At 36.3% G+C, this 20415-nt stretch overlaps 1 protein-coding gene across 5 annotated transcripts in view; it reads left to right on the top strand.

Annotated features, from left to right (window-relative positions):
- TNPO1 (transportin 1) overlaps positions 1 to 19947 on the top strand; it is a 91680-nt gene extending 71733 nt beyond the window's left edge. For 4 of the 5 annotated variants that reach the window (XM_044778041.2, XM_044778043.2, XM_044778042.2 and 1 more), the window contains exons 15-25: positions 690 to 776; positions 1893 to 2000; positions 2132 to 2290; positions 2370 to 2457; positions 4784 to 4882; positions 5079 to 5174; positions 8000 to 8075; positions 8948 to 9047; positions 11186 to 11260; positions 11963 to 12105; positions 14304 to 19947. In XM_044778041.2, coding sequence (XP_044633976.1) covers positions 690 to 776; positions 1893 to 2000; positions 2132 to 2290; positions 2370 to 2457; positions 4784 to 4882; positions 5079 to 5174; positions 8000 to 8075; positions 8948 to 9047; positions 11186 to 11260; positions 11963 to 12070 — 996 coding nt within the window. In that variant the 3' untranslated portion in view covers positions 12071 to 12105; positions 14304 to 19947. The remainder of the gene's footprint in view (positions 1 to 689; positions 777 to 1892; positions 2001 to 2131; positions 2291 to 2369; positions 2458 to 4783; positions 4883 to 5078; positions 5175 to 7999; positions 8076 to 8947; positions 9048 to 11185; positions 11261 to 11962; positions 12106 to 14303) is intronic. The other variant, XR_011506064.1, reaches the window with a different exon arrangement.
- The last annotated feature ends 468 nt before the right edge of the window (positions 19948 to 20415 follow it).

Below are 20415 nucleotides of genomic sequence, written 5' to 3'. Positions count from 1 at the left end.
TCTAAGGAGTAGAATTTTAATAGAGCTCAAAACTCCCCGCTGAAGGGATTTCATCTTCATGACTGCTATAGGAAAAGTCTTCAAAATCGTGTCTTTAGGTTATACTTAAAACTTGGTACAGGCACTTGGTTTGTGGGTTTGCTTTGATGTTGGTTTTGTTTTGGGAGGGGGTTTCTAAATGTCTCAGACCCTTCAGAATCTGTGCCCCTTGTTGACATGATCACTGTGTTTATTTACCTGGTTTTATGGATTCTTCAGTTTAAATAAGGACATGAATCCTTTTCTACAGACGCCTCTGTAAGTTTACCTGTCGTTTATAACGTACGGTGCCTCAAGAGCCAGTATTATGTCCCAGGCCCCAGGACTGAAAAGATTGTCGCTAGAGTGTAAAACTTAGACAAATCATCCCTGATTGTGCTCATGTAATCTTTATGTAGTGGTATATTTGTATACGTTTTGTTGCTAAAAGGATATAAGATGACTTTAAAACAGAACAAGGTCATGTAAATTAAAAGGCCAAAACAGTAAAATTTTTAAAGGTGCTGAGTAGAACAAAGAATTAGTCTTAATATGCATTCTGTAACGATTTTACACAATTACTCTAAATGGGTTTTAATTTTCATAGACTCAAAATGGACTTATTTACATATGATAGTGGAGCTTTATGTGTTTTTCATCATTGTAAATAGGAATATATTCAGATGCTAATGCCTCCGCTGATCCAGAAGTGGAACATGTTAAAGGACGAAGATAAAGACCTCTTCCCTTTGCTTGAGGTAGGCCGAGCTGCTAACATGTAGTGAATCTGACAGTGTGTTTTGTCAGACACTCATGTCCAAATCTAAAGTGAGTGTATGTGATAAGTCAAGTGTTAATAAATTTGCAGTCTGAACCATTTCTGTTAAAATGCCGAGTAAATAGGTAACCTCTCATTAATTATGGTGCATCTATACTTAGAAACACTGTTGAATGGAAAAGGCATAATGGACTGTTAACGCTTTTTTTTTTTTCTTTAAGTAGAGATGATTATATATGTTTTCTAAGTTTCTCTACTTAATTGATAATAAATTATCTTGGAGATCTTTCCATATCTACATATGATATGTCTATTTTACCATATTTCTTTATATAGATATTAGCTATGCCATAATTAATAATCATTCTTTTATATATTATCACGTATATACTCACACATGTATGTAAAGTAGCATTGGGACTTGATGCTAATAAGAAGGGACTTCACTTTATTTTTTGCTCTGTCTAGTTTGAATTTTTTCCATGCATATTAAATACTTTTTCTAACCAAAAAGAAATTTTATATGATAGCACATAACACACAATCAGATGTGGTTACTTAAACCTGGATGAATTGCTCTTGGTAGAACCAGTTCAGTCATTGTTACTCTTGTTCCCACTGTCATTTGAGGGGTTACCACTTCTGCCATAGGTTGTCCCTAGCCAGTGAAGCCAACAGCAGTGGCTAATTCTGGGCCCTACAAAACAAGAGGAATCATTATTAAATCAATTTCTTTTCAGGCAGGGGTTCAGAATGTGCCCAGTAAAGTCTACCCATGTCATCGATCAGGATAGGAGGATAAGTAAATATCTCTCTTATATTTGAGGGAAAAAAATAGGAATACTTAATCTGTCGTTGAAGGATAACATTCATTATAGGAACTTTCTTGGTTTTTTCCCAAGGAACCTCCCCTGACAGGCTGGCAAACTTAACAGCAGGGAATGGCATCCAAAAGAGAGGTTTGAGAAAATAGACCTGCTGTGGCCAGCAAGGAGGGCAGGCTCCTAAGTGCCCAGGGTCTTAGCGAGTGAGTGTGGAGGCATTGATCATAATCTGAAGCATGCCCAGAAGTTTTCATGTACTTTATTCTTTCTAGTGCCTGTCTTCAGTTGCCACAGCCCTGCAGTCTGGCTTCCTTCCGTACTGTGAACCTGTGTATCAGCGTTGTGTAAATCTGGTACAGAAGACCCTTGCACAAGCCATGGTATTTAAAAAATTTGTACTTATCTCCCTTCTTGGTATCATAAACATTTTTCTAAGGATATGCATAATGTATACGAACTTTTTCTGTAATTAATTCAAAGTAAGTTTTCAAAAAATTGTGTCTAATTTCAGCTGAACAATGCTCAACCAGATCAGTACGAGGCTCCAGATAAAGATTTTATGATAGTGGCTCTGGATTTACTCAGCGGCCTGGCCGAAGGACTTGGCGGCAACATCGAACAGCTGGTAGCCCGAAGTAACATTCTGACGCTAATGTATCAGTGCATGCAGGTGAGACTGGGCACATTAAAGCCGACTGAAACCTGCTTCTCTGTGTCACAGCGGATTAATCTCTCCTCATTTCTTGTAGGATAAAATGCCAGAAGTTCGACAGAGTTCCTTTGCCCTCTTGGGTGACCTGACAAAAGCTTGCTTTCAGCATGTTAAGCCTTGTATAGGTATGAATATTTTCTACTGCTGTGTGATTTTTAACATGGTGTTTACATCAGCTATGTTTTTATTATTAAACTGAAATTTCATGGAATCCCGGCATTTATAAATGTGTATTCTACTAGTTAGAGCTACTGACTGAGGCAGGCAGGATGGGAGCCCGTGTCTCTTGCTCCCCGTGCTCGCATCAGTGCAGCCCTTTGGTAGGCACCGTGTGACTGGAGAGAAGGTGGAAAAGCATTCCTGTAGCGTGGAGGACATGCCACCTGTGAGACCTTGGTACCATGTGCTGGCTCGTGGATACCTTTTGAATAGCCTCTTTTTGGTAGAGGTACCCAGAAGTAATAATAGTAATCAAGTTTTCTCATGATAAGCCAGCATACTTTTTCAGGTATCATAGGAAACTTTTCAAACAATTTACTTTAAAAGTAAATAATGGTTTGTTTCTGTTTTAATAGCATAGCATTTGTCTTAGCCTTTTGTGAACATAATAAAGGATTCCTTAAATACTGTAACTTGAATTGCTGTTGCACCCATGGATTAAATGGGGTTTCAGTTATTTTTCCTTCATTTCTATACCCAACCTTGGTTGTTTCTGATCCATGATTTAATAAACCTTTAAAACATTGACCTCAATGGTTTTTTTCATTTGATACAGTTGTGCTTTTGAGTTTGAGGGTTTTTTCCAGTTTTATTGAGATATAATTGACACATGACATTGTATAAGTTTAAGGTGTACAGCACAGTGATTTGATACGTGTATATAATGTGAAATGATTACCACAGTAAGTTTAGTTAATATCCATCACCTCACGTAGTTAGAAAGGTTTTTTTCCCTTGTGATAAGTTTTAAGATCTCTCTTCCACATTCACGTATACAGTATCCCTGGCTGTAGCCGCCAGGTCATACATCACATCCCCAGGACTGACTTACCTTATAACTAGACCTTGGTCCCCGTGACCCCCTTCACATGCTTCCACGTTGTGCTTTGAATAACAACTGTGTTTCTGAACTTTGAGTAGTAACATTAATTAGGATGTGTTAAACCATTAAGTTTAAGCTCACTCCTCTAAATGAAAGTAATGAATTCTTGTTTCATGGAAAGCTCCTTCTATAGGTACTTAGCATTTAATTTAGTAGTTAGGAGTTTAAACTTGTGTGAAAGGGTTTTATTTCTTTTTTATTTTAAAACTATAGATCACGTGTACCTTCTTCAGGAGGCACACGGTGTGTAGTTTCTTTTTTCTCTGTTATCAGCCATGATGGTTGTTTGCTAGATAATGGTTCTCAACCCAGGTCAGTTTTGCTGCCATTCACGCCCCCTGCTGCAGAGCGTTCTGTTTACCACTGGGGGTTGCTGGTGTCCAGTGGGTAGAGGATGTTGCTAAACTGCCTGCAGTACAGGAGAAACTCCCCCCACCACCACCCCACCCCCCACGAGAGTGAGCTGGTCCCCGTTACCAGTATTACCCAGATTAGAAACCCAGGCTTGGATCCACTAATTTATTGGGCGTTTGAAAAAAAAATGATGGTATTCTAATGCTTTGTTTAACAGTGAGAACACACATGTAGAGACATTTCCCATATCAATAAATTTTATGATTTATACCTAAAATACAAATCATACAGGAGAGGCAGGATAATTACTTGATTCTCTCTCTTTATTTACCAGTTTTCAAAATAATGAATTGGTTTCCAGCATGCTCCACAGGTATCTGTAGTGTGTTTTCAGTTTTTGAGTGTCAGTATGAACTCGGAATGCTTACGTTGCCCTCCGATGGCAGTGGGAGCTTGCCCAGTCAGCTCCTGAGTCCTCTCTGGGATGACAGCGTTGTCCAGGCCTGTTTTGTGCATTCCCTGCCCTTAGCCTGTAGGAGACATTTCTCTGAGAGCTTCCATTCCTTCTGAGTGGAAATGATATTTACAGATCACAGTCTGTGCACTAGGGTAAAAGTTATTTTAAAAGCCAAAATCATTGATTTAAAAAAAATTTCTGTGTGTGAAAAACTAGCTTTGAAAGGAAGTTCTATTGTATTACATTTTCCTCACTTTTAATTTGAATGTTTTCAGTCTAATGCAAGAGAGATTATCTGACCAACTCTCTTTAATGACACCTAAAATCAACCAAAACTTACATGTCCTGGGCTACTTCACATGAAGTTCGGTGGCCATAGTGCCTCCTTCAGTTTCTTAAGATAAGTATTACCAGCACCTTTAAAAACATTGCTGTTTCTTGCCTAGATTTCAGTTTCCACCTAGTAGATTTCCTGTAAAGCACAATACACTGCTCTTGAGAAGTTTGCTACATAGTTCTTAAAAAATTTTTTTTCTAGCTGATTTCATGCCAATATTGGGAACCAACCTAAACCCAGAGTTCATTTCGGTCTGCAATAATGCCACATGGGCAATTGGAGAGATCTCCATCCAGATGGGTAAGATTGTTTCCCCTTTAAAAGTATACATTTTTAGATGCCTTAGTATTTTTGTAGTTGCCCTTTTTTTAATGTAAGTGAGCTTTATATATTTTTCTTTAACTTATGTCACAGTTAATAAAGGGAGCAAAATATTTTCCATTGATATTTTAACATTCAAATTTTTCTCTTTGTTTTCTCTTTGGGGATGATCTAGGTATAGAGATGCAGCCTTATATCCCTATGGTGTTGCACCAGCTTGTAGAAATCATTAACAGACCCAACACACCAAAGACGTTGTTAGAGAATACAGGTACCATATGACTGAACTGTTAACGGTGAAGAGAAAATTATTTGCCTTTTAATTTTCACTTAAGATGCGTAGAGAAACCAAAGCAAAGCTAGCTTTAGAAACCTGGCTTATTATTAACAGCTATTTTGGATTCTCAGTAATGAAGTGTACTGTTGTAGCCGCATTCCATAACTAGTTTTCAGAAACTTTTAAAAAAGTTTTCTCTCCCATCCTGGTGTTTTAATACTCCGTAAAATGGACCCCAGCTAAAATAGCTATTGAATAGTATGCATTTTACTTTCACATTAATTCATAGAGTAACTGGGAGCTGGGAAGTAATGATTTTTTTTAATCTGTAAAAATGTGGCCAAAAATAGATTGCAGCATAGTGGCTAATTGGTTGACGATGGCAGATGTATTTTGTATTTCATTGTATACTTTCCTTCACACTGGGAACTTAAGCAGTACCTTGTCGGGTTTTATTCAGGAGGCTTGTTTCTCTTTTGCATTTATAGAAAGCATGTTTATAATAAAGAGGCCCTTCCATACTACAGAACACATTTCAGGGTGATTCCTTTCCATCTTCCTGATTTTTGCTAGTAATGATAAAAGATGTAAATTTTGTTTTCAATCAGGCATATCCTTTTCTTTATATTCTAAGGTAATTCCAATAATATATTCATAGTCAGTGGGGGTCTTAGCAAAATACCAAAGATTAAAACAAGGTTTTCTAAGTAAGAAAATTCGTTTTCAAAATATGGTTTTTTATTTTTTAGTTAGAGAAAGTTTATTCTAATGTGATTAATATTGCTATGTTTATTGGTATGGAAGGAAATCTTTTAATTATGAAACAGTTATATTGGCTGTTTGGCTGTATGGGTACTGTTTATTTATATCATAAAGTAAATTAGATTTTCATGCTGCAAAGTACAGAAATCTATGTATAGGATGGTTACAAGATCTTGTCAGGCTTTATCTTGTTAGAATGCAGTACCTATGCATGACATTCAGATTTGGAACACTTGCCATTATAAAATTACTGTTGAACCGAAAGAAACTTCCTATTTATTTTTAAATGTGAATGGATAACTGCAAATAAATGTTGAGTGTAATGTATATTAAAGTTTCTTGTGGGATATCAGCTCATGAATTTGTTAGAGTTCCTTTAACAAATTGGCTTTATTTACAAGATTATATTCTAAGTATGATGCTACCATGAGTAAATCAAAAGGTCGTTGACAATGGCCATCAAGTTGACGGATCAAATTGATCCAATTGAGAAACAAACACACTTGGGATTCACTGGATTACTCTTATCACAAGTGGCTGCGGAAAATGTTTCCCTAGTTCCTTACCTGAAAGAGTGGTGGGGTTTTAATTATTAATGTAAAATCATTGTCAATGCCGAATGTCTATAGATTTTAGCAACTTAATTACCATTATCTTGGTGTTTCATAAAGCCAATTCCTTAGTGTGTGCAGTTACTTGCTTTTCCCCATTAGTATATCCTACACTGAACTTTCTCAATGGACCATCATCTGCTTTATCGCATGTTTCATTGGACTGTTCATACTTGCCTGTTTAATGAGAATGTTGCATAGTTTGTGTCTTTTGAACATAGGTTTTCTTTCTCTTGCTTCATATGAATCTGCTGGATTTTAGTATTATCTGTGTAGTTTGCTTCAAGTAATCCTTAAACATTTTTCTTTACCCCCACCCTTTTTTTATGAAAGGTTGACCTGTAAGTTTTTGAGAGAACACCATTAAAGCTCTTATGGTTTGTTTTCTGTTTGTATTTTCCCGTGTGTATAAATGTATTTATATGTACGTACCTTGGAATTGCAGGATGCAGTTCTGAGTTGCACTTGTTTTAGCTCAGTGTAAGTTTAAGAACTTCCTGAATTTGATGGTGAATATGTTTGATGAATTCCCACTTCAAAATTTTTTAAAATAAAATATTAGCATGTAATCAGTCTAATGTTTTATCATCTATTTTGGGCTATGCCTTTTGAGGCGAAGACAGACTATTTGTTCTTTTAGTCCCCCTATCACGTGTCATTGAAGTGGACTGTCTAAATTTCCTTTGTCAAATATGGTTCGAAATTAGCGGGCTTTTATGTCGATTACTGTTACCGTCACCATTGGAGGGTTTTTGGAATGAGATTTAACATAGCACAGCAATCTTCCAGTCCATTCATTCAGTGCATACCCTAACACTTAAATTTGACAGCTGATTCTGATACCAGGCAACAAATGATTCACTGGTTTGTTTTGGAAATGTTAACAAACAAAACAAAACCTACCAAAATTTGGATTAAATTCGTAGGTAATTTTATAAAAAGAGATGTAGAGAAGTGAGAAAGAAATGTTAACTTCTGAGAAGTGTAGACAATTCAGAAATGTAATCATATGTACAGCATTTCTTGGGGCAAAAACAGATTTCATTATTAAATTCTGAAATTTCCAGTGGCTTTGAATGAAGAATCTCTAAATCCATCCATTTTGATTGCTCATATTTTTGCTACCAGAGAATGATAAATTCTTGACACTTGATTGAGCGAGAAAAGCGGTTTGTCACGGTTTTTGGTGTTCTCTCAATCTTTAAAGTTTTTTTAATTCCTTTTGTTTTTCTTTTTCCAAGAGTATGCCATATATGTTGCTGCCCCTTATTTTAGGGGGTGGTAATAAACAGCACTGGTGAAATCTTATGTTTATTATCATACACAAATTCTGTTGGTTTCTGTTTCTGAGTTATTTGTTGTTTTTCTTTATTTTTCTCCTCCCCCTCATTTGCTCATGTCTTGGTTGGCGTTTGGTGGTGTATAACCGTGATTGCGTTACCTTAGCAATAACAATTGGTCGTCTTGGTTACGTTTGTCCTCAAGAGGTGGCCCCCATGCTACAGCAGTTTATAAGACCCTGGTGTGTATTATTCAATCTTTTTTTTTAATTCATTTTTCTTCACTCTTTCTTTCTCTTTCTATCTCACTTTTAGATATATTTTCAGTTGGTTACAAAAATCACAATCCTTAATCATTGCCAACCATGTGACTAATCTTGTCCTATCAGGTTTGTGAGGTTTTTCAGTAGCATCGTCATGTATATTTATTTTATGTTGTGGCTAACGACTAATTGATGCATGGGATAAGATTGTCACATGCTTGCTGTGTTAAAAAGCTTGATTATACATAAAAAGCATTTAAATATCCACCAGTAAAATAAAGATGCATGCAAATTCTATAAATTTAGGGTTTTGCATTATGTTTCTTTTTAAGAGTTAATTTGAAAACTTGGATTGCATTAAGAAATACATGTTTAAATTTGTTTTGTATAAAAATCTTATTTGCTTGTTAATGTAAAAGTTAAACATCTACACCATAAGTTGTATAATAATAGTTTATATTGTGGCAGTATAGCCTATGTTCTGCTTCTTTTCAATTGATAATCTTTCAAGTCATTTTTAGTAGTGTTTAATGGAATACAAGTCATAATACAGTTTTAAAAATTGGTAATTTACTTCTGACTCAAGCTCATTAATAGTTTAAATGGGAGATTAAAATCAACTGTCCATTTCATAGATGCAGTCTATTAATAAGAAAATGTAAATTTCAAGGTTCTACTATGTTGAGATTAGATGGGCCCAACATACAGGAAGTGGAGAAACTTAAGCTTTATGAAAATTCTTTGAATATAAACATTATACTGTGGTGCTTATTCCATTAAATACTGTCCATCAGTGTTGTAATTGAACCTGCCTTTACTTACATGCTAAACTCAGTTCTATAACTTACTAGGTGCACCTCTCTGAGAAACATAAGGGACAATGAGGAGAAGGACTCAGCCTTCCGTGGGATTTGCACCATGATCAGTGTGAATCCCAGCGGCGTGATCCAAGTAAGGTGTTTGCAAGGTTCTGCTTTTAACTTCCAGTGTTCTGAATAATGAAACTTTAAAGGAGGAAATATTTTAACACTTTAATCCTAAAAATATTATATTTATTAACATTTTTTAGAGGTACTGAAACAAATTATATATTAAAATGTATATTTGTTAATATCTTGAAATGATAATGCCCGTTTTTATTTCCTACATCTTTTTTTGTCGTAAAACATAGTAATGGCAGATTTGGAGAACAGTTACATTCTTGTCTTACATTAACCCAAAGCTGCTTCCATTCACATTTGGACCTCATTTATTTGTTGTGTACATGCCTCCTGTCCATGAATAACAGTTTGCTGAGTTTGAGGTTATCTACACCTAAAAGAGTGACCAAATAGGGTACTGTTTCTGTTACTTAGAATCAAACTTAGAGACTCAGCAGTGAATAAAATGGAAAATGAAATCAGCCATTGAAACTGCTGTAACTCTGAGAGCTTATGATTGATTCATCCTTATCGTTTCCTGTCTTAGTTCATACTATGTTTAGACATTTTTAGCATTTTTTTTAAATTATTTGGCAACAGTATCAGGCATGAGTCTGAGCCACCTCTGGATCCAACTTTGAGGAGAGGATGGCATGGGAGGGTCAGGAAAATGACCTGGCCCTTCCAAGAGATGGGCGCTTCAAACACTGTCATTGAGACCTTGGTGTTTCCTGTCTTCTGTTAATGACTGTGTTTGGTAATTCGGGTTTAGAAACATTGTGAATTACCAGCTTATAAAATTCAAATTGATGTAGGTGGTAGGCCTTGAAAACTTACAAAGGAGAACTGGAAACAATCTTTTGACTAATTTCGCCTTTGTAAAACCTTAATGTCTGACTATGAAAACAAGCCAGGACTATTTAGAGATGGCCCTGGTTGCAAAATAACCTCCTGACATTTTCTGTTTTTGCAGTACTTAAGAACTTTTGTGTCATGTTAAATGTGTTTCAGAGGTGTCTGAGATGACATAACCGTATTAAGAAGGATCCTTTTTCATACTGGGTTTTTTAGTTGTTTGTTTATTTATTGAATTAACATTTAAGATGGTGGAAGTAACACATGTATGTGGTCATGAGATCATGTACAACTTTAGAGTTGGTAGAAATCTCTGCTTTTTACATACTTATTTGGGTACGGTTAAAAGGAAATGTCTTATTTCTTATGTTTAAATTTTTAATCACAAATTCTAGATTTGTATATATTTTAACTTTTAACATCACGTTATTTGGAAGGCATAGGTAATCATAATTTGAATAAACCATGAACCTTAGGCGCATGGCATTTTATTTGCCTAAATGTGTGTTTTATACACGTACTTTATTGTTAGTAAATTTTGAAATTAATGAAGTTCTCGGAATTTAATAATAAAATTTAAAGTAGTTGACATATCAGAACATCAGCAATATCTTGAATGTTGTATACTGGACTGTTTCATTATGACAGTCAAAATTGGAAAATAGTGGAATATTTAAAGCATATACCTGTTGTTGCCTTATTCTTGTAGTCAGAATAACCTGGTGATCTTTTGAGTAATTGTCTGAGCATTGGGCTTTTTCTTCTTTTTGTTTGAGTTGAGCTGGGTCTTATTGGTCACTGCATAATTAGTTTTTCTTGTCACTTTTGGACATAGTTTCTATCTGAAGATACGTCTTGAATTTAGGTCTACTACAATACTTCAAATTGAGCTTATTAGGTATACACTTAAGTAGTTTAAAATTATTTCTAGGCTAGTCAGAACTGTAAGATCATTGAATTTATATAATTCTTTAATCCAAAAAAGTGACGGTTTTTTTACATTGATGCTGATTTGATGCTTTCAGTCCTTTGCTGATGGTAAGCATTTACTAGACGGGTTTTGTGATGTAAAGTAAAATAGAAAAGGGCATTAACTTCCAATATAAACTGAATACACAGTAGTTCCTTGATGGTGGAGTAATAGCAGCATCCGTTAAGTAATCTCTTAGAATTCCTCATGATCATAGGTGATTCTTAAAATGTTTTCTTTTTTTAAGCTAGGATTCTATTGTGACATGTATTCTGAAGTTTGCATAGCTCTTTTGCTGTGTTTGACAAATATATCAGCCTAAGATGTATTTTTGCTTGTTACAGGATTTTATATTTTTTTGTGATGCTGTTGCATCCTGGATTAATCCAAAGGATGACCTGAGAGACATGTTCTGTAAGGTAACTAATAAGTCTTTATAATGTACATCTTGGGACTGTTACCATCCTAGTTGGAAAGTTTACTATATATTTCATAGGACGCTTAGAGTCTTCAAATCAATACTGAATAAAGGAGTTGGCTTGATCTTTTCTTAAGATACAGCAGTGACTGTATCCACAGAGCATGGACTTTAAAGATATTTTTCTCCACGGGGTTAAACCTATCTGGTTCTTTGCTTTAGTAGTGCTCTCTTTTAATTGACTCCAGTCAGCACTCAGCCATAACAAAATGAGAAATAAAATGCTGTGACACATTTAAGCCGCTAATATTAGTGAACTACAGTTGCAGCATAAACCCAAAGCTTTATTTATTTCCAATTTGAAAAAACTTAATCTGGCATAGAAATTTTATCCCTTGGGTGAATTCTGTCCTTTTCTGGGGTTTTTTCATTCATGTTACTCAGAGGTTGCTTAGAGTACTGCGTCTGTGAGGAGGACACTTGCTGAATTCCGACCTCCTCAAGGCAAAGTTGAACGCTTTCTGAGGGGCTCTTAGGCAAGACGTGAAATGGCGTAGAATCCAACAATGTGTGAGAATTACCACCTTAAAAGGATAAAATTTTAGGATAATAAAACCAATAATATTTGATGTCAGAAGCTATGCAGATTTGAGGTTTTCTCTCTTGTTATTGATAATTGAATGGTTTTTCTAACTCTTTGCAGATCCTTCATGGATTTAAAAATCAAGTTGGGGATGAAAATTGGAGGCGTTTCTCTGACCAGTTTCCGCTTCCCTTAAAAGAGCGTCTTGCAGCTTTTTACGGTGTTTAATCTCGTACGCTTAAGCTGCAATCCCATGATTAGGGGTAAGTTGTAAGAAGTTTGGAATTTTTCACGATGAAGAGACTTAGTTAGGACCACAGTCTAAAACTGCTAAATAGAGTAGAGTCTGTTCTACAGAGGCTGGGTGAAACAGTCTCCAGCTATGCTGGACTTTACAGTGACTTAAGTGGAGGCTAGAGAATGCATTCAGAGAACCAGCAAGAGACGCTGCAGGTCCCGCTTTGAATCCTCAGGAGGACATCCAAGTTGGCGTGCTGGTCAGATGACTCAGCGCTGCTGCGGCTCGTGCTTTTTTCCTGTTCACCCCATAAGGTCACTGACGGTCACTGCGGTGGGGTGAAAACGGTTTCCTTTTGAAGCACGGATTTGTAGGCTGATGTATCAGGGACTTTCTGTGTTGTGAGCCTTAGGGAAAACCCAGGTAAAACTGGAACTGGGTTTGCCCTCAGTAGATAAGAATATTTAACATTCATTCTTCAATGTCTGTCTTTTTGGGCACCTACCCTGTGGCTAGCACTGCGTTTTGAAATGGGCAGTGGAAGATTGTGTTTGATCTGGGGTGGTAGAGGGGCAAGTCCACTTGGACTCTTGTTCCCTGAGTTTTTCTTTATTTAGTTGAATGAACAATTCTGGTCTCTTGACCCCACTTCCCTCATTGAGTTGTTTCAGGGATTAAATACTGTACTATATGTGATGCCAGAACTTAGTGTATTGCCTAACGCACCAAGTTGGCTCAGTAAGTGTTAACAGTGTGAACCAGGATACACTTCTTTCGGTTTTGAACATGAACTGAGACGGCTGGAGGGCCAGAGAGTACTCAGTCTATGTCCAGAGGATGCACACCAGTGAATTACCCCTTATGTCGGACTTCTTCTCAGCTTGCTTGCTTCTTTACTGTGAGCTAGATTTTAAACTGGGAAGATTTCAGCATCCCAGTTGTGTAACCTAGAAGGCCATATAAACGGACTCGCGGCTTCTGGAACATCTCAGTCTTCTGCGTCTGGTCCCACTGTGGTCTTGGGTCCTTGTAGCTGTTCTGTGGCTTGAGCATTTTGGAAAAGTGCTTGATTCACTTTATGTTAAATCATGAGAGTGATTTTTATCATCAAGGGCCAAAAGATTCAAGAGTGGACTGAGTCTTGAGCACTTTCAGATTTATGACCTCTGTGGTCTCTATTATATCACCAATTAGGAATTAACTGTGGTGAGCATGTTCTAAGACAAGGTATGAAATACTTCTCAGTTTTCTAATTAGAGGTAAAAGTGCATTGGTAGCTTTTGTTCCGGTCTTTCTTGTACTCTTCTTCCCCTTTTTCAGAGGCAGAGAAAAGGGGTTACTTGTACTTCTCCACAGGTGGGCCAGTCACCCTCTGTAAATTCACCCAAACTTTCATCAGTGTCCAGAGTTTGGCCTGAGTGTTTAGTAGAGTTTTGTTGTAGAAGGACCACTACCAGGTACTAGTTATGATCTCCCAGTAATCTGCCTTGATGTCTTAATGTCCTTCTCATCATCAAACCTGTGCTGGCATTGAAAAAGTCCTTACCAGGAAAAGCAAGACGCCTGAGAGTATAGGAAGTGATGGAGTAAAATAGAGCCGGAGGAATTATCGGAAACATTGATAAGGCGGGTGTTAAAATTTGCTTTTTGATATTTGCTGAGTGTAGTGACCTTACTGCAGTGTGAACACCTTTAGTGCCTCCTAAGCTAAAACATCAGACAACCAAAAATAAGTAATGCTCCTTTTATTTTTTGTTAGATTGGGTTTTTGTTTGCTTAATATTAGGAATACTGGCAAAAGCATAGTGTTTTAATGTTTACTAGGCAAAGTGATTGTCCTAAAAAATCTGCTGTTTAATTTTGAAGTAAGGTAGCTTATGAAAATGTAACCAGTTTGCATTGGGCCCAGTGTGCGGAAGGGGATGAAGCGTTAGGCTCATGGGATCCTGCAAGGCCCGTTTCCCCTGTTTGCTCTGTTCAGAGTGCTGCACTACTCTCTGCGTGTCCTCAGCTCACTGTCGCTTTTCGTGTCTGTTGCAGGTGACAGTTGAGAGCCGTCGGAGAGAGGAAGCAAGGGGTTATCATTGGCTAGATTATCTTAGGCAGTCAGTCCAATTTCCCATTTTCTTTAGGTAGAAAGAGCAGGGTTACTTGATTCTGTGTGGCACCAGCTTTAAAAGAGGAGCAGTTGCTAAAGTCTGAAATTGTTTTGTTTTCTTGCAGGTCCTTCGGTCTTGGAGACTGTGAGGGAGCCTCTGCACCCAGGGAAAATGTTACCCTCTACGGGGGGAAGGGCAACCCAGTAGGGAACACAGTGCAACCCAACCCTACTGGGAGGGGCGGGAGGGAGGTGTTGCCGTCACTGTATAAGTCGATGTTGGGAAAAGTTTTAACATCTGGAGCCTTTGTGGGTGGAAATCTGTCTCCAATTACAACTCCGCACTGGATGTGAAGAAGCAAAAAACAAACCTATTCAGTCTACTCACAAAACAGTACATTCTGGAATATTATGGGGAATTGTACCAAAACAAGAACCATATAAATGACGCATAGGGATAAGAAAGAAAAAATTCTATAGCGCACAATAAAGGAAACCTAAGAATGGGGGATACAGACAGTAAAGAAGCTTTTTTTTTTTTTTAATTTAAAGGTTTTGATAAATTTTCCCCCATGATGGGGCCTTGTTTTTGCATGCTGATGAAGAACTACATAAATGAAGCTAATAGAGTTAAAATCAGCTTGCCTACCCATAGTAGAAGCAGGTTCTTGGAAGTTACAATTTAAGGTACCCCCAAAAAAGTTGGAAATAAAACAAAACAAATCTAAACAATGAAGCACCCTGTGAGATGCCAACTGAGTCACTCCTTTGACCTTGGTGGGTGGGCAGGGAGGGAGGAAGAAGTGGGGCTGGGCATATCGAACTAAAGATTGACATCTTGATTTTGCATTAAAACATTAATGTAGTGGATATAATTTGATGGTTGTACTTCGTTAGATTTAATTTCTAGGCCAGGACGTTACTTCTAAAGTGCAGTTGAAGGTTCAGGCACGCGTTCTGGCTCAGTGATGGGGCCCTTTGATCCGTGGGGGGGCGTGCTCGCAGCATGGGGTGAGATTGGCATTCAGTTAGCTGGGGCGCCAGTATGTGTTGCCGTTGACCGATTCAATATAGCCCTGCATTTAAAATTCCTTTTTAAGATTTGTGGATTTTATTTTTATTAAGAATATAGATATAAAGTACTGTAGTTTACAGCTAGGCCTTGAAATATCTTTTTAGGATCTGTTAGGAATAAGATTGATATTGTATTGTGTGTAACCTGCACAATGTGGAAAGCTGATATACCTGTGCAAAATCCTTGCCTCTGTGCTGTCAGTGTGATGTGCTTTCTGCATGGTTATATACTACTAGTGATTTTATCGAAACTTCTCAAACTTAAATTACATGGTAAAAGATCTGTAAGAGGCTGCATAAATGTTAGTTGGCACATAAAGACAATTGTAGAAGTTGAAGACATGATTGCTATACTTCAATGTTTATTCCCACTCAACATATTGCCTTCTAAGCTTTCTTTTTTTGTTCAAAGCATGATCTTAAAGATATGTTTAAGTTAATGGATGTAATGCAGGGTTCCTACACTGTATTGGCGCATGTTGGTGGCCCTCTGTGCCCTAGATATATGCACACAGGGTGTAAGTAAAAAGCTACAGAGTGAAAGTTGGTTTGGATCCTCTTCATTTCATTTGTTTAGCTTTTCTGTTATTTTTCTCTACTTACATGTATTCCTGTGAATAAATCCTTGTTAAGTTAACCCTTTACTTTTCCTTCCATGTGTATTTTCTTATATACTGTGAATGTGAAAACCTAACTGGTACACTTGATCTTGTGTCCATATGAAAGTGCAAGTCTTTATTAATTTGGATTGCCTGAGCAGTGTATCCCATGATGATGAAGGAAAATGGAGAGATTTTTCTTTTTAACTCTGCTGGTCAGAGATGAAGCCACACCTTTCCATTTTTCAATGCTGCATATTTAATCTGCAACAGAAATGTTAAGCCATAACAACCTTTTATATTTCAGTTTGTCACCTTTGCATTGCAGAATAAATTCTGAATAACCATTTTTATAAGCAGTTGCTCCTCTTTGCATGGTTCTATTCTTCTAAAGGTGTTGAATGATACAGCCATTGCACTGAAGTTTGAGCTGTATGCGTGTGGATTTATAAATACCGTTTCAAGAAATTTCAAATGCATGGTAGCATGCAGAAAGGTTTCTGTTACTGTGTGTGTGTGTATTTTTTTTTAACATGTCCTTTCACTTTCTTTCTTCTACTTTGGCTTTGCAAATTTCAGTCTGTAGAACCTGAAGTTAAATAATATTTTATAATGTCCAGGGTTTTTTTTAATTATAAGTTGGATCCAAAGGGTATGTCGCATTTTGCTTTCCAGTACCATTGCTTCACTGGGAGCTCAAAATTTGCTTCCTAGTTAGTCTTTAAAACCTGGTTAGGGTAGCTGTTTTATCCTTAAATTCTAGTGATATTCTGTATTTGTTTGAATACTTTTAGGATTTAAAATGGGAGATATTTTAATATTCTGGAACAGATGATAAATACTTTAAATTGAAAGAAATGAAATTCTTCTCTAAACACTTTAAAACATAGAAACAACCTTCAGTAAAGTTATCTGGACCTGTAATTGACAATTCTATATTCACTGAAAAGCAGTATTGTCACCTCTTTGACTAAGAATTGGTTTCCAGTTAGGCAGATATGTAACAAGAATGTGCCCATTTTTCAAGTCACTTAACCTGTTCTTAAATTAAAAGGAAATTTAATTTAAAAATAGAAAATAAAATTGAGTATGTACGGCTGGCAACCTGAGATTGGGTTGGTTCTTTTGTGTTTCTCTCCTTCTAAGTTATTGTTCCTTCCCAGTGTATATTTCAGATGCATAGTATAGCATAGGAATTTGCAGAAGCCATTTAAGTTATCTTTTGAGGTAAGCTCCAATTTAGCATCTATTTTTCTGAAAACTTAATACATCATGGGATATATATAAAGCGACTAAATTCTTATGGTGTAGTTGTAATAGTTTTGACTGTTGACTGAATGTCTATGAACTTGTGAGTCTGTCTTTGTTACATTCCAGTGTTCCTGCCTTTGGCATGCTTCAAGCACGGCTTACTTCATCTGCTCCTTACACACTGAAGTGCTGTTAGTGTGCTCAGCTACAGAGATAGCCGCTGCTCAGTGATGTCGATTTTCTACTTGAATATTTTTATGTTGTAGGAACCTCAGGAGGTCAGTGTTTACTGTTTTCTATATGCCTTCTTTTTCCTGTTCGAGCTTCTCTCTTTGAAGGATTCTAACAGAACAAAAGCTGCTGATCAACCTAAGTTGGAAACAGAAAGTGTATTTAATATAATTTAAATGCATGTTTGGCAGTTCCATGTTATAGTCCATTAGTAAGTGAACTTAGTGCCACAGATGTTCATTTATTCAGGAAGGAGTTTCTTTTTTGTATTGTCTGATCTCTTTAATAACTTCATACTGTATAAAAAAATCACTTTTTTATATTTTTTGGTTGGTTATTTCCCAAATAATCAACATGTAAATAATCTTTAAGAGCCAGTTCTGATGCTTTACATTATTGCTACTTGATTTTGTGATGCAAGTTATATTTCAGAATAGATTTTAAAACACTTAACCAAGCCATTACATCTTAAAAACAAAATAACGTAGCATACATTTTGTAATTAACATATTGATAAACACTGTGATTTTTTTTTTGTTAAGACTTTTTCATTGATCTAATTGCTTAAATTGCATATATTGTAAGATAGAATCAGATGTATATTTTAAAATAATTTCAACTGACTTTCCTCTATTGAAATGTTTTGTCTACTCAGTTATAAAATATTCAGATACAAGTTTTATCTCAGGTGAATACTCTTGTATCCTTCTTGCTTTGGTGACATATGCTTATAAAGGGTCATCATACTTATATTCCTTATTTTCTAGTGTATTCATGAAGAATCTTCCCATTTAGTCTGATTTTCCAGTCCCTGTTCTAGTGGACTAGGGTGGCATAAATCCCTCTTGGTGAGCCCTTTGTGTGCAGGTTTACCTTGAGAGTGAGCTCAATTTGGTCCTCCTTTTCTCCAGACCCTCAAGATAGGAAAGTGTAAATTTTTCTGTCCTATGTTATATTACATAGCTGAAATGCCAGAATTAAACTCATTATGTCTTAAAAACCCTTTAGTCCAAATTTAACTTAAATCCTTTGCCATAAAGAAAAAAGTGGTTTTTTTGCTTCATATAATTAATCTATATTATTCATATTGAATGTATTAACAGATAACGGTGCAAAAACATCCTTCTTAGGGGAAGGGTGTCTCATGCATAACTGCAGTTTAAATCCTTCTTTCAGCAGTATTTGAAATGCACACAGCTTTGCTTGTTGAATTACTTTTGCAAATAATCCAAGGGGGAAAACACTAACTGTCGCTACTAGTGCTGTTATTGAAGTGTAGGCATGGAGATCTTTCAGAAACTGGTCTTCAGGTTGTGAGGGGTCTGGGATAATCTCGATGCAAGGTCAGATCGATAGAGAGCTGTGTGACAATTTTGTCTGGTAATAATACCATGCAAGAGCATTCTATACCTACTTAGTACACTTCAGACTGTATTAAATATGGGGATATTTCTAATGCCTCTTAAAAAATAAAATTTTACACGAAGGTTTCATTCACTTCAATACTTTTCAGGTGACGTAGAACTCATTTTCTCAGTCTTATGTAGATCTGCCCCCGTTGGTGTTACTTAATATGTCATCTTTATCTTTATGCCTAATTATTGTGCATATTAATTTTAAGGTATACATTTAAATTATAGCAACTGTTTATTGTGATTTGTATCCCAGAATGTATTGTGTTTAAAAAAAATGTATGCATGATTTTGAGGGAAGGCAAATGGTGATTTTTTTCTTTTGTACCTGTTGTACATTTTAAAACCAAACCAAATCTATTTGCCAAGCATTATATCACTAATTAAGGAAATAGTATTTTCCCTTTAAAACAATTTTTGTGCACCTACCATAGAATCCCCTTATACTATGGCTTGGTATTATGCAGAATTAGCTATTTTGCAAGTCTGATTATCTTCCTGAAAGCCTCCTGTGACATGGTTAGCCTCTAAGGCAGTGTTAGTCCCTTCCCATACCAGCCTGGCAGAGGGGTTCCGCTGTGTTCTCCACTATCGCTTCATTGTTGTTTCCTCTGTGGATGTGTAACCAAATGAAGATTGGATGATATTTTATGGAGATAATAATTAGACAATACTGTGTAATTAATTTTACTTAATAGATGATCGTCTGTGAGAGGAGATGTTTAAACATGGTTAATCAATTCATGTTATAAAACAGTTTTACACTTAATATTCATGTTAACATTGGGTGCAATAATTTAGTAGTTTTAGCTTTAGTTATAAATAACTGGATCTTTCTGCTGACAACTTAGGTTGTATGAGTTATGCTTAAAGCTTTAAATCGGAAGTTTCCTGTACCTGCCACACTATGTTAGAATGTGTCCTTCAAACATATCCTCCTGCAACTTCAAACTGTGCTCAGTTGATACTTCTTGAAGTCTAACTCTGTGCTAACAGATCTTCATTTTACATAGAATACGGTTTTAATTTTTGATAAGCTGCTGAATTTTAAAGAGAGTTTTTTGGGGCCACCAAATATTTTGGATCATGCAGAGAATATATATTGTACTGTAGTAATTTTGTATTTACATTTGTATGATGTGACATAATAGATGTGAATGTTAATCCCTGCTTGACGATGTTAATAAAGGTGTTTAACTACAGATGTTTCACTCTGATTTTTAATGAAAGGAAATGAGCTTTCTTTCCTTTCTCTTCCTCTTCCCATTTTGGGTCCAGATAGGTCTTGTCGTTGTGTTGTTTTTGTTCTTTGGGGTTTTTTCTTTGAGGGTGTTTTTCTGAGCTTAGACATTAGTGCTCTCTTGTTTGACATGATCTATTTTTTAAATTGAATACTTTCTTATTTGTATGGTGTGGTAAAAGACCTATTTTCTGCACATTTTAATTTAACTTCTGTTATTGATATATTTCTAAACGGTTCTCGGTTCAGCTTTCGGTGGGGGAGCAGGGAAAGATACTGCTCCTCAAAAAGGAAATTAAAATGCAACGTGAAGTCGTGAATGAAGCATTGTAAGCATGGACGGTGTGAATGCGCGTCCGGGTAAGCCTTCCTGTGAATCCTCCAAACATTAAGACTTGCAGTTTGGAAATTAATATTTATAAAGGTAGTT

This window comes from Equus asinus, chromosome 9 (assembly GCF_041296235.1).
Source record: "Equus asinus isolate D_3611 breed Donkey chromosome 9, EquAss-T2T_v2, whole genome shotgun sequence".
Taxonomy (NCBI): Eukaryota; Metazoa; Chordata; class Mammalia; order Perissodactyla; family Equidae; genus Equus; species Equus asinus.
Note: the sequence above shows the minus strand (reverse complement) of the source record. Positions and strands in the feature narration are given on the sequence as shown.